Here is a 15,246-nt window from a genome sequence, read left to right as displayed (position 1 = left end):
CTCACCTCAGCCTCCCAAAGGTGCGGGATTACAGGCTGAGCCACCGAGCCCGGCTGGAGAATCTTAAGAGATCTGGAGCTTCTCTGGACTCCCTTAATGTGCTGCATTTTCATATCATGGCACTTTCTACTTGTCTGGGCCTTCAATACCTGAGGGTAGCAACAGGTAGCACTAGTAGCACTGGACCTAAAACAGAATATAAGAGCCCAGAACCTCTGTGATAAGATTATCCATGCTCTGCTGAGCAACTAGGTGATATCATACAAGTCACTCAGCTTCCTTGGGTCTCAGTGTTTTCATATATTAAATAAGAGTCTCAGATTACAGTGTCTAAGCAACCCTCCTTGGTATAATTATTACTCTCCTTAGTGTAACCCTATATTTATAATGAGAGACAAGAATTTTTTTCGTTGTTTTTTTAGAGACAGGATCTGACTCTCACCCAAACTGAAATTCAGTGGCACAATCACAGCTCACTACAACCTTGAACTCCTGAGCTCACGAGATCCTCCTGCCTCAGTCTCCTGAGTAATTGGTACTTACAGGCATGTGCCATGAGGGTTGGCTAATTTTTTTTTTTTAACATTTAGAAATGGGATCTCACAATGTTGCCCAGGATGATTTCAAACTCCTAACCTCAAGCAATTCTCCTGCCTCAGCCTCCCAAGTAGTTGGGATTACAAGAGCAAGTCACTGTGCCCAGCTAGATAAGAAGTTCTTTTTTTAAATATTTTTTTTATGTTAAAGATATGGGGTACAATTCAGATTAGGTAGATAAGTGGTCCTTTGGGCCTCTCTTTGGTCCCTGCTTCACCTGGTTTGGATCAGATACCCTTATTTACTATGTTCTGAGTGTTTTACATATAGTAATACATTTCATTTTCCAATAATTTTATGAGGTAAGCTATTTTACAGATAAGGAATCAGAGAAATGGAGATTTCAAAGAACTTTCATAAAGTTGAAGAACTAGAAAATGGCAGAAGTATAATCCGAAACTTGGCGGTATGATTCAAGAATCTATGTGCCTAACTAATCCGCTATCTCTGCTTCTCTACAAAGACATATCAGCTGGATACAGTGGCTCACGCCTATAATCCCAGCACTTTGGGAGGTGAAGGAGAGAGGATTGCCTGAGCCCAGGGTTTGAGACCAGTCTGAGCAACTTGGCAAGATCTCATCTCTACAATAAATCAAAAAATTAGCCAGGTGTGATGGTGCTCACCTGTAGTCCCAGCTACTTGGAAGGCTGAGTTGGAAGGATTGCCTGAGCCCAGCAGATCAAGGCTGCGGTGGCCACAAGTGTGCCACTGCACTTCAGCCTGGGTGACAGAGTGAGACTCTCTGACTCAAAAAAAAAAAAAGGCATATCCTTTCATTCCCTATAGGAGTTGGTATGAATTTAGTAATCCCCAAGAGGCCAGATATTGAAGATGTTTCTCAACATGCTAGAAATATAAACTCAAAATTATCACAGTTAGGTAAAAAGGGAGTGGCAGTTCAATATTTTATAATGGAAATTTTAACACTAATGTCTAAGCAATTATATATTTCAATATTCTCTTTATCAAACTCAGAAATACTGTTAGAAAAAAGAAATACTGTTAGGAATAATGCTAACAATATTCATATTTATAATTAGTATTAATTATCATAACATAATTAGCAGCACTTAAAGGTTGTAAAATCATGCAGCTACTACTCTTTTACCTTTTACTCAGCATTAGAAACAAAATGTTTTGTTCTGGAAATTTTACTTGATTATATTTATATTAGGCAAAACTTTTATTAGATTTATTTTGTCCTTTCAATAATATATGTATATATATATATATATATATTTTTCTTTTTTTTTTTGAGTTGGAGTCTGAAGTGCAGTGACATGCCATTGGCCACTGCAGCCTCCACCTGCTGGGCTCAGGTGATCCTTTCTTCCACTTCAGCCTTCCAAGTAGCCAGAACTACAGACATGGGCTACTACATCCAGCTAATTTTTGACTTATTGTAGAGACGAGGTCTCACCAAGTTGCCCGGGCTGGTCTCGAACCCACGGGCTCAGGCAATCCACTCGCCTCTGACTCCCAAAGTGCTGGAATTACAGGCTGAACCACCGAGCCTGGCACCTTTCAATTATTTTTAAAGGTAATGCTATAAACCATGGGTTCCATGCCGTATTATAGCATTCACACTATAGCGGTCATTCAGCAATTGGCCTGGGATGTGGCATCCTCAAAACTGACTTGAAAATAGACAATTTACTGACAATATTGAGACATCAGCTATACTACTATTAAATAATTAGTGGTCAGGTCCGGTGGCTCAAACCCTAATCCCAGCACTTTGGGAGGCTGAGGTGAGGGGATTGCCTGAGCCCGCAGATTCGAAAACAGCCCGGGCAACTTGGCAAGACCTCATCTCTACAATAAATCAAAAAATTAGCCAGGTGTGGTAGCACACACCTATAGTTCTAGCTCCTTGGAAGGCTGAGGTGGAAGGATCACCAGAGCCCAGCAGGTCGACACTGGGGTGGCCATGGGCGAGCCACTGCACTCTAGCCTGGGTGACAAAGTGAGATTCTGACTCAAAAAAAAATAAAATAAAATAATTAGTACCTCATTTCATGATTTTCATAACGAAAAGTACGGGAACAGCCTTCCTAAGCTTGTGTTGGAGATATAAAGGTTAATTCAATGTAAGCTCTTACTTTTAAAAGTTGAAATTTTATATGGACTATGGAGTATTATTCAGCCAAAAAAGGAAGAAAATTCTGCCATTAGTGACAACCTGGATGAACCTGGAAGACATTATGCTGGGTGAAATAAGCCAGGTACAGAAGGATAAATACTATATAATCTCACTATAAGTGGAATCTAAAAAAGTGAAGCTCACAGAAGCAGTGAGTAGAACAGTGGTTGCCTGAGGCTTGGGTGAAAAAAAACAGAGGTGTTGATCAAAGTTTATAAACTTTTAGTTATAAAATGAATAACTTCTGGAGACCTGATATATAGCATGGTGACTATAGTCATTAATACTACATTGCATACTTGGAATTTGCTGAGAGAAGATCTTAAGTGTTCTCCCTACCCTACCACACACAGAAAAAATGATAACTGGCCGGGCTTGGTGGCTCGAGCCTGTAATCCTAGCACTTTGAAAGACCAAGGCGAGAGGATTGCCTGTGCCAGAGGATCGAGACCAGCCTGGACAACTTGGTGAGACCTCGTCTCTACAATAAATCAAGAAAAATTAGCGTGGCGTGATGGCACAAGCCTGTAGTTTCAGCTACTTGGAAGGCTAAGACAGAAGGATCACCTGAGCCCAGCAGGTCGAGGCTGTGGTGGCCATGAGCCTGCCACCGCACTCCATCCTGGGCAACAGAGTGAGACTCCAACTCAAAAATAATTAATTAATAAATTAATTAGTTAGTTATTATTAATTTTAAAAGTCCATAAAAAAAGAAGGAAGAAAAAAGAATAACTATTTGAGGTGATTAATATGTTAATTAACTTGATTGTGGTAATCATTTCACAATATATACATATATCAAATCATTACATAGACAATTTTTATTTGTCAGTTATACATCAAAAAGCTGGAGGGAATAAAAACGCAAGCATGATAGACTGCCAAACATAAATAAATAAAATGTTAGAGTTTAGTAGAAGAAATAAAACATAACGTAAATAACTATGACAAATAAACAATGTAATGGTCAGTGTCCTTATAAAACTGGAAAGGAAGTTGCAATGGGAAAGATAGAAGCGTGAAAAGAGAAGAGGGTCAAGGGCAGACTCTGAGGAAGAGAAGGCTCTTGAGCTAGGCCTTGAGGGATTGGCTGATTTCTGAACACAACAGGGAGTAGAGGCCGTTCAGACAGAGAGAACAGCAAAAGCAAAGATGGAAAAGTCAGAGAACTAAGAGCATCTGCAAAGAACATCAAGTAGTGTGCTTCATTCTATCTGGCAAATGGTAATTATGGAAGGAGATAATGGGAAATAAGGAAGACAAACGTTAGGGTTGGATTATGGCCCTTATAGAGGTCTGGGAAAGTGACAATATTAGTACAAATTAAGGAATAGAGAACAAATTATAGACTCAAGAAGTGTTCTAAAGATAGAATCAACATTTGGCAAAGGAGGGAACGAAAGATGAGAAAAATCAAAAGTGATGTTACCTTCTTTGCCCTAATGGCTAAGAGCATGTTCGTGACATTGACAAAAATTGGGAGAGAGAAGGCAAAACAAATTCTGGTTGATTTACTTGAGTTCTCTGTACCAATGCTCAGTTGGCTCATCACAACACAGAAAGCAGAGAACATTTCCAGTTCAACAGTCACTCTGTGACTCATCAGACGTGAGAGTGAAGTTATTTTTACTCTCACAGCAGTAAAACAAAACCTGGACATTAACAAGATTCTTCAGGTTTCTTGAATGTTTGGGTGTGTTGTCTAGAACAACTAAGCCCTAACTTGGAGCCTCAGAGTCTAACCTTGGAGGAAAATTTAAAAGGTTTTATGTCCCCGATCTTTAGTTGTTAGCGGTTGACATCTAAAAGCTATCTTTTCAACTTTTGAGATGTGTGACATATCATTTGTTTCTAAACTTTCTCAGTTTCATCTACATTAAATATTTAGTGTGACAAATTCTTCACTTGTAGGTGGATCAGGGAGGTACTCTGCATTTCATCCTCTGGATTTTACCCCCATCGATATTCTGAATAGTCTTTCCATGTTGTTCTCAATCTTGAACCACTTCACCATCACTTGATGGTGTCACATTTCAGAGAACTTCTCATTTTAACCCTGTTTCCATGAATCATTATCACTGTGGTTTGTGGGAACTGCTTGGGTTATACCCAGAGTGTTTGATATGTCACATCTTTCCCAGATCACTTTAGGTGAACTTTTCAGTGCACACATAGTTATGCTCCTAGATATTCTTTAAAATTTAAAGTAAATGTGGGGCACAAACTCATTGAAAACCCAAAAGCAAGAATTCTGCACAGGATTTGACTTGGCAGCACAAAAGCAGATGCTTGGAGTCTACTTCCTTAACATATTTTCACAGGTCATCATAATTGAAAACTGACATACATAAAACTGTAATTAAATACTGATGCCATTGGTGCAGAGCACCATTAAGAGAAATGTCCTCTTGTATCCAGTGGAGAAACTCTGTCCAGTTAAGGGAACACAGATGTAGCTTCAAAGGGCCTCCAAAAGAGTGCTAAATACTCACTGATAAACTCATATCTTTCCAAAATTAAATTGTACAGTTCCTTGATATTTAATAATTCTCTCATATACATTTCAATAAAAGGTGAGTCTGTATTATTTAATTCAACCTTGAGCATGGATACTTTCCTCTTCTGAACTATTGATATAAGCATGACATTTAAATGTGCGCAAGTAGCAGCAATTCCATTTGAATCTCCTGATTGAGTCGATTACTGTGATGCTAACCATGCTCATTCCATCCTAAAGTTTAAGTAAACAGGACCACCCCTCTCTGCTCTTAGCCCAGGATTTATGGGGGCCGTGTGTCTGGCGCTTGGGAAGATATTGGCTTGCTCTCACCAGTGATTACATATACAGCATTGTCATATAATTTTCAGACTTTTTTCAAAGACTTCAAAGCTCACAGCTTTCCGTGAACTTGGTATCTGGGCATGTTTATCATGGCAAGGACTAAAGGAAGGAGTGCTATGCAGAAACTTCAAATTATCAGCACTTCACAAATGCATTCTGTGTGTCTATAAAATGTCAAAACATCCAGGAAAAAAATGAAAAAGTTGGTTAGTTCACCACCTATACATGGACAAAGCCAGGCTGGGGCAAATGTGGCTTAAATGATAGTTTGGAAGGGCTGCTTGATTTTTCCATGATCAAGATATTGTATCTTAATTGTTTCCTTTGCTAAATGAGTAGTGCTTAATTAGTAAGTAGAAATCAGTTCACTTCCTCCCTTCTGTCTTTTTTGAAAGTGACCAGATGTCCCATTTATGGGACTTATCCTTTGTGATGTGGTAGTGAGAATACAGGACAGGGCCTGTTTGTCTTAAGAGTCCACACTGCTTCACGAGGAGAGCCTGAGTGTAAAGACCAGCTCTGCCACTTTGGAACTGAAAACCATCAGACAAGTTACCCCGTGGGTTTCACTTACCTTGTCTATAAAATTGGGAGGATAATAATGCTACCTACCTCATCAAGCTGTGAAAAGATCACACAAAATAATACGTGCCTAGTCCATGGAATGTATTCTATAAACACTTTCTTACTGTTACAATTGAAACATTGGACAGGAGAAATAAAAGTTGTTTTCAGCCCAGGGATTAATCCCTGAAACACCAATAAAAATTCTCTTGTTTGGGCTCTGAATTCTACACGCCCATAGTTTTTGCTCATACTTTACTGGAGCACTTATATATTGATGTCCTACTATGCATTGATCACTGTGCAAGAGACTTCTCAAACATAATCCAGTCAAAGAATCAAGCAACATGTTAGCACTGATTTGACATCTATCTTTTCACAAACACTTTCTCATTCATGAGCTGAGGTCTCACTCTTTTGCCCAGGCTGGAGTGCAGTGGCACAATCATGGCTCACCACAGCCTCAACCTCCTGAGTTCAAACAACCTTTCTGCCTCAGCCTCCTGAGTAACTGGAATTACAGGTGTGCACCACCATGCCCAGGCTCTCTCTCTCTCTCTATGTGTATATATATATATATTTTTTTTTTTTTTTTTGAGAGATGAGGTCTAACTATGTTGCCTAGACTGGTCTCAAACTCCTGGGCTCGAACAATCCTCCTACCTCAGCCTCCCAAAGTGCTAGAATTATAAGCATGAGCCACCACATCTCCTAATAAGGACCTATTATGTGCCAGCCAACGAGCTATCGAAATGCAGCTGCCCAATATCTGTGGCTCTTACCAATCAATGAGTAAATTCTCCTAGAAAAGCAAAATTTTGAGAGGAGAGGCCTAGATTCCTTATGTTAGCCAGCACTTTCTGGGAAGACTTGTTCAGAGGGATGGCGAGTTATGCTTATGTCTTTGCAGTCTTTCCATGCTGAGTCCTGGCTGAGCAGAGCCACTGTGTCCTTTGCATGCTGAGCATCACTGTGCGTCATCATGACTCACAAGTGATCAATCACTGAGTGACATTTACGCATCGTGACTAACTGCTAGCAACATTTTGCTTCAGTTATCGGAAGCTTCTCAGAATGGTTGTGCTCTTAGGATAAGATCTGAATCACTGTCTCTGAGGGCAACAATGCATATTGCCAGGAAATGTATAACAAGCAACAGGGCACAAGAACAGCCTGGTCATGTGTCATTCTTCACCAGGAGGGATTTGATGTCTCTCCCTCCTTAACAACACTCATGATGCTTCCTCTCATGTAGCAAAGCACATGACACTCAGAGATATACACAGAGATATATACAAGGTATATACATGGAAGGGACATCATCTTAGAAATAGAGAGGGGGATGGAAGGAGTCTAACATGTATTGAATTTCAGAACTTAGGCTTCCTGTCAGCTACTTTCACGATCTTTCTACTGTACCACACCTAGTAACAAGATTTCTTTTTCTTTCTTTTTTTTTTTTTTTTGAAGACAGGATTTATTGAGAAGACAGAAAAGCTCCCATAGTGGAAGGGGACCCGAAAGGGTTACCCTCTTCTTTTTTTTTGAGTTGGAGTCTCACTTCGTCGCCCAGGCTGGAGTGCAGTGACACACTCACAGCCACCCGAGCGTCGACCTGCTGGTCTCCAGCAATCCTTCTGCGTCAGCCTTCCAAGTAGCTGGAACTACAGGCATGCACTACCATCCCCAGTTGATTTTTTACTTATCGTGGAGCCGAGATCTCGCTAAGTTACCCAGGCTGGTCTTGAACCCGTGGGGTCAGGCAATCCTCTCACCCCGGTCTCCCAAGGTACTGGGATTATAGGCGTGAGCCACCACACCTGACCTTAGTAACAAGATTTCACAATTACTTTGCTTTTAGCAAAGTTCTCACTTGTCAACTGGATTATCAATATTTGGGGAAATGCTGTGAGCACAGTCTGCCAACTGCAATGCTCATCTCAGTATTTCTCTAGCCACTGACTGAGAGATTCTATCCCATTTACCTTCTTCTGCCACGTATAAATCACACGGGGACAATCTCTCTCATATTCTGGTGAGAAGGGTGGTAGATTGGTACAACCTTTCTGGAGGGAAGCCTGGCAATGTATCAAACGCCCCCTGCATGTGTATTCCTTGGGACTCAGTCCTTCCATTTCTGGGAATGTGCACCAAAGAAATGATCTGCAATGTGGCAAATATGCATGTACATGATTAGCATGGGAAACAGCATTCCGGATCCAGATAGATAGACAGACCAGGCATGGTGGCTCATGCCTATAATCACACCACTCTGGAAGACTGAGACAGGAGAATTGCTAGAGGCCAGGAGTTCAAGAACAGCCTGGTAAAATAAAAAGAAAGATACCTGGGCAAAATTGCAAGACACTATCTCTAATCAGAAATATTTAAAAGATAGGTCTGAATGAACCCATCTACTCAGTCATTGGTTAGCCACCCCTGGACACTCTAAAAGTCACCATTGTCCACTTTGATACACTAATAAGTATCACCTCCCACCTAGTGACAGGTACTTAATTTAAGATATAATGCCAAGAATAAATTATTACCTAAGACACACACCTTGTGAAGTCAACCAAATTTTACTGACAACATATGTCCAGATGTCAAACAGAAATTAGAAAGAAAAATGTCTAAATAAAAACATTATCCAGTCAGGTGCAGTGGCTCACACCTATAATCTCAGCACTTTGGGAGTCCAGGGCAAGAGGATTGACTGAGCCCAGGGGTTTGAGATCAACCTGGGCAACTTGGCAAGATCTCATCTCATCTCACCATTCCCAGCTAATAAATCAAAATTAGCTGGGAATGGTGGTGCACACCTGTAGTCCCAGCTACTTGGAAGGCTGAAGTGGAAGGATAGCCTGAACCCAGAAGGTTGAGGCTGCGGTGGGCATGAGCATGCCACTGCATTCTAGCCGGAGTGACAGAGTGAGACTCCAACTCAAAAAACAACAACAAAATTGCATTCTAATCGCTTTTTATCTTTTTCTCCCTTTATCGCTCTCTTATACCATACCAACCACTACCTCTTCCTCCTCCATCTTCCAAGAAGTCTGTCTGCCTTGTAAATCCTTTCTTTTTTATTTTTTAATTCAAAGTAGATCATATGGAATTCAGTTGCTGTTATGGTGGAAACTGTGTGAATAAATGAGGTCATTAAACATGTCTGTGCAATAGGTGAGTCAATATTACTTGGTGACTTTGACATATCAGACTAATAGCTCAGGTATTAGTTCTCACTGTTAACAATCTTACCTACAAAACTTCCAATTTTGGCTTAAGCAAATTCACTGGTTATTCTAGAATATGCATATTAGGAAAAGTAACTTTATTAACCAATGTGAGCAAAAGAGACTAATTTTGTTAGAAATCACATTTTATCTTAAGTTCACCAGCACAGCAGATGTTTTCTGCTTGATGAACAGATAGAAATTAAAACTGAGTAACCAGAGTAGGTATCGATTTGTAGAGAAGGTAATACAAAGAGCAGGGACAGGTTATCCAAAAGAGGGTTCTGAGGGGAAGTACCTTGAACCATAAAACCAAGCTCCCTCTGCCCAGGGCTGCCTGCCTAGTCTCCTTTGTCCACAGCCTCCTCCTCTTGGCCCCATGAAATCCAAAGACCAATCCTTTCATTTTCTGAATCTGAACTCCTAAACCTTACTGAAACTTAGTCTCAAGGGCTTACATTTCTGCAGCATCCTGTACTTCTCCTTTATACACTTGTAACTATTGACTGAATTATCTGTGACTTTTTGATTAATGGTGTCTGTCTTCTTAAGACTTAAAACTCCCTGAGAACAGATTGATGTAAACAGAGACAGATGTATCATCAACGTCTGTCTAATTTACAGCTCTATCCCTAGCATAAAAATATGCCTAGCATATTATTGGTACTCAATAAATTTTGTACCCCTGCTCTAAAAACCAAGTAACATTCTCTACCACATCCAGCCTCTTGAAGTCTCTGACTGGAATATACTCGTTGAAGACCAGTGGCTTTACCTTGCTCCACTCCTCCAGGACTGCCATCCAGTCCCTGGACATCCTCGGGCCTCTGAATCATGCTGGCTCCCACCTCCTCACTGGTTCTACTATCCCCACATCCTGTAACTGAGTCTTTCCCCAGGTATGAGCCCATCACCTCCCAGGTGCTATCTTTCTGCCAGGTCCTGCTCTTCCTTATCTGGTCCCTCTTAATACCAACAGAACTCCATTTCTGAGTATGGAGAGACTCCAAGCAAAAAGGCCCTCAAAGTACCTCTACACTTAAGGCCTGAGAGAGCATGGAGAAAAATATTGTGAGATGAGCATCAATGTAAAGTTATGTCGAGCCACTTACTACAAAGTACCAAACTGTCCTAAACCCTAATAAAGTCTCAGTAAAGGCATTTATTTTTTCTTTAATTTTTTATTTTAAAGATGTGGGGTACAATTCAGGGTTAGGTATATGAATGTTCATTATGCAGGTACCCCTGTTGATGAGTTGTGCCTCCCCCCTCCCCCAGCAATCCTGCCCTCAACCCCCCACCGGCAGTTTCCCATTACTGCCAATCCTTTTCTTATAGTATTACGATGAAATTGTTCAAGGTCAGCTTATGAATGAGGACACGTGATACTTGATTCTTTTGTTTCTGTGATAGATCACTCAGTATTATAGCCTCTAAATTCATCCAAGTTGCTGCAAAGTTCATAATTCTGTCCTTCTTTATGGCTGCATAATATTCCATCGTGTATATGTACCACATTTCTTTTATCCAGTCCTCTTGCGATGGGCAGCACAGTTGGTTCCATGCTTCTGCTATTGTGAGTAATGCTGCAATAAACATGCATGTACAGGTATCTTTTTCATGGAAATTGGAACTGGCAACCAATTCCTCATCAAAATCTCAAGTGCCCAGGCCGTAAGAGAAAAGATAGACAAGTGGAACCTCATGAAACTGACAAGCTTCTGCAAAACCAAAGAAACCATTGAGAGAGTGGGGAGATAGGCCATAGACTGGGAAAAAATATTTGCCAACTGTATATCTGACAAAAGCCTAACATCTAGAATCTACAAGGAACTCAAACGTGCCAAAAAGAACAAAACAAACAGCCCCATTACAAAGTGGGCAAAAGATATGAATAGACACTGCTCAAAAGAAGACATATGAGCAGCCAACAGATATGAAACAAATGTTTAGCCTCACTAGTCATCAAAGGAATGCAAATTAAAACTGAGGCAAGCCGGGTTCGGTGGCTCAGCCAGTAATCCCGCACCTCTAGGAGGCTGAGGTGACTGGATTGCCTGAGCCCGCATGTTCGAGACCCGCCTGGGCAGCGAGACCTCAACTCCACAACAAATCAAAAAAATCAGCCGGGCGTGGTGGTGCATGCCTGTAATTCCGGCTACTTGGAAGGCTGAGGCGGAAGGATCCCGGGAGCCCAGCAGGTCGAGGCTGCGGTGGCCGGGAGCAGCCACTGCACTCCAGTCTGGGCGACAGAGTGAGACTCTAACACAAAAGAAAAAAAAAAAAAAACTGAGGCAAAGCAAAAGAAACCATCAAAAGAGCAGGGAGACAGCCCACAGAATGGGAAAAAATATTTGCCAACTGTACATCTGACAAAGGCCTAACATCTAGGATCTACAAAGAACTCAAACATGCCGAAAGGGAAAAAACAAACAGCCCCTTTAAAAAGTGGTCAAAAGACATGAATGGACACTTCTCAAAAGAAGATACATGGGCAGCCAACAGACACATGAAAAATTGCTCAGCCTCACTCATCATCAGAGAATTGCAAATCAAAACTACATTGAGATACCACCTAACCCCAATAAGAATGACCATCATTAATAAAACAAGCAACAACAGATGCTGGCGAGGATGTGGGAAAAAAGGAACACTTCTACACTGCTGGTGGGAATGCAAACTAGCACAACCTCTTTGGAAGACAATGTGGCGATTTCTGAAAGAACTAGAAATTGACCTTACATATGACCCAGCAATTCCCCTATTGGGAATATACCCAGAGGAACTCAAATCATTCTACAAAAAAGATACCTGCACATGTATGTTTGTTGCAGCTCTATTCACAATAGCAAAAACATGGAACCAACCGTGTTGCCCATTGAAGCTGGACTGGATTAAAAAAATGTGGTACATATACACAATGGAATATTATGCAGCCATAAAGAAGGACAAATATATGGACTTTGCAGCAACTTGGATGGATTTGGAGTCAATCCTACTCAGTGATTATCACAGAAACAAAGATCAGAGTTCCATATGTTCTCACTCATAAGTGGACCCGGAACAATTATAATGCTATAAGAAAGGGATTGGCAGTAGTGGGAAACTGTCAAGGGAGGAGGGGTGGGGTTGGCAGTTGAGGGAAATTGCTGGGGGGGAGGGGCATACCTCATCAACAAGGGTACCTGCATGATCAATGTTTACATACCTAACCCTAAATTGTACCCCACATCTTTATAATAAAAATTTTTTTAAATAAGAAAATAAATAAATAAATAAACTACACTGAGATACCACCTAACTCCAGTCAGGACGACCATCATCAATAATTCAAAAAAAACAGAAGCTGGAGAGGATACGGGAAAAGGGAACACTTCTACACTGTTGGTGGGAGTGTAAACTAGTACAGCCTCTGTGGAAAACTGTGGTGATTCCTAAAAGATAATTTGCCGGACTCGGTGGCTCAGCCCATAATCCCATGCTTTGGGAGGCTGAGGTGAGTGGATTGCCTGAGCCCACGGGTTCGAGATCCGCCTGGGCAACTTGACAAGACCTCATCTCTACAATAAATCAAAAATTAGCCGGGCGTGGTAGCGCGTGCCTGTAGCTCCAGCTACTTCAAAGGCTAAGGCGGAAGGATCGCCGGAGCCTAGCAGATTGAGGCTGCAGTGGCCGGGAGCGGCCAATGCACTCCAGTCTGGGTGACAGAGTGAGACTCCAACTCAAAAAAAAATAAAATATAAAAAATAAAAACAAAAATTGACCTCCCATATTACCCCACAATCCCCCTACTGGGAATATATCCGGAGGAACTCAGATCACTGCCTCTCCAAAGGAGCATAGAGTCTACTTAGGAACGTGATTTATTCACAGATGCATAAGTAAAATATTTTTAAAATTCACTAATAAAGCACACACATGCAGGTTAAAAAAATGTAAATAAGAAACAGGAAAGTAATTACTGATGGCCACTTTGTCCATAAAGGGACTCAGAGGAGAATAATGATTGTTAGTTGTTGGTAGATGTAGGAGAAATACAGTCAGGCACAGAGGCTCATGCCTGTAATCCCAGCACTTTGGGAACCAAGGCAGAAGGATCACTTAAGACCAGAAGTTCAAGACTAGCCTGGGTAACATAATGAGACCCTATCGCTATAAAACTAAAACAAATGAAATAGTAGTGATAGTAGTGGTGACTAGACTTAATCAATGCCCATTGTCTCAGATTTCCACCATAAACTTGCAAAAAAGAGTATATCCTCCTTTTAAAGATAGTAAAACCAAGGCTAAATAGCTCTCTCAAAGTAACACACCTGGGAAAGAGTAGAACAAAAGTTTGAACCAGTGTCTGAGACCAAAGGCTATGGTTTGATGCTAAATGATTTTACCGGGAAAGAAATAAGAAGGAGGTTCTGCATGAGAGGCATGTCATGAATGGGATAAGCTCATGATAGAAAGTGCTTTCTGGTTAGAGTAGAAAACTCATTCCTGGTGGTTGCAAGGCATGAGTTTGGTGAATAAAAAGGACAAGTATTTGAAGGTCTTGATGATCAAAAAGAGTAAGAATTTAGACCTAATATCATAGGCATTAAAGAGTCTATGTGGTCCTTTAAATTAAACAATGACTAGTTGAAGATAATTTTTTTTTTTCACAAAAATTTTTTCTTAAATGTACAACAGGCTTTGAGACAACACTTCATTCTAGCTAGAGGTGGCCAAAGAAGTTATGTCAGGGAATACATAAGAATGGAATCAAGAGTCATCATCACTTCAGGAACAAGGAACAGCTCCTCTTTTTGTTTCTGCTTGAAAGCTTTATCTTCCTTGTCCATCTCCTTGGCTTGCTTCTTGAACTGTTTAAGGGGCTTCCTCTTGCTACCTTCGCGGCCGGACATGGTTCCTGTTGCTCCTTCTCCAGACCCTGTCACCGGAAACCAAAGACAACTCTTTTTTTTTTTTTGAGATGGAGTCTCACTCTGTCACCTAGCCTGGAGTGCAGTGGCACACTCATAGCCACCCCAGCGTCGACCTGCTGGGCTCAGGTGATCCTTCCACCTCAGCCTTCCAAGTAACTGGAACTACAGGCATATACCAACATACCTGGCTAATTTTTTATTTATTGTAGAGATGAGGTCTCACCAGGCTGATCTCAAACCCGTGGGCTCAGGCTATCCTCTCACCTCGGCCTCCCAAAGTGCTGGAATTATAGGTGTGATCCACCACGTCCAACCTCGAAGGTAATTCTTCATAGGGAGCTGAGTGTAGTGTGAAATCAAAAGTGGAGAGCAGAGGCAAGAGACCCAGTTAGGTCCTAGAGCAAGGGCTGAACTGAAGAAACCACTTCAAGAACTTAAAGGAAATGACCAAGGAAAAATAGGCAGCACAGGAAGATGGAGCATTAGAAAGGCAGGAAAGAGGGTGGAATAGGGAAAGAAGAGCATGAAAAAAGTAAAATCTCAAAAGTGCCTGTTCTGACAAACTGTGAAGGGCAATCATGTGGCCTAAATTAGAGTTATTTGGATGGAGTGAAGAGAGGAAATAAACTATAAAGACTAATAGAGAAAATTGATGCTTTAGCCAGTTGTTATAGATCATTTATTCTAAAAGCCTAGAAGGAAGATGAGATGGTAGCTGGCTGGAAAAGTCAGAGTAAGACTTTTGTTTCCTGTGTAATTATAATTAGGAGCTTGAAAGCAATAGAAAGAGAACAAAGGAATAAGAAAGACGAGTACATTGAGCACTCGCTGACATCTAAGAGGTCCCTCAGGGTAACCACGGCAACATCAGTGCCAAGCATAGGCACAAGTTTCCAAGCAGCACAGCCTAGTAATGTAATGCACCAGCCTACACCACTCCAGACCTTG

The 15,246-nt window shown here is 41.2% G+C and overlaps 1 protein-coding gene across 1 annotated transcript in view; it reads right to left on the bottom strand.

Annotated features, from left to right (window-relative positions):
- Positions 1-10,293, bottom strand: part of LOC103276806 (probable phospholipid-transporting ATPase IM) — a 147,607-nt gene extending 137,314 nt beyond the window's left edge. The window contains exon 1 of the mRNA XM_021707095.1: positions 10,158-10,293. Coding sequence (XP_021562770.1) covers positions 10,158-10,293 — 136 coding nt within the window. The remainder of the gene's footprint in view (positions 1-10,157) is intronic.
- Positions 10,294-15,246: the final 4,953 nt, after the last annotated feature.

Source organism: Carlito syrichta, unplaced genomic scaffold (assembly GCF_000164805.1).
Source record: "Carlito syrichta isolate Samal-C Ts95f unplaced genomic scaffold, Tarsius_syrichta-2.0.1 Scaffold316382, whole genome shotgun sequence".
NCBI lineage: Eukaryota > Metazoa > Chordata > Mammalia > Primates > Tarsiidae > Carlito > Carlito syrichta.
This window is presented reverse-complemented; position numbering and strand designations above follow the sequence as displayed.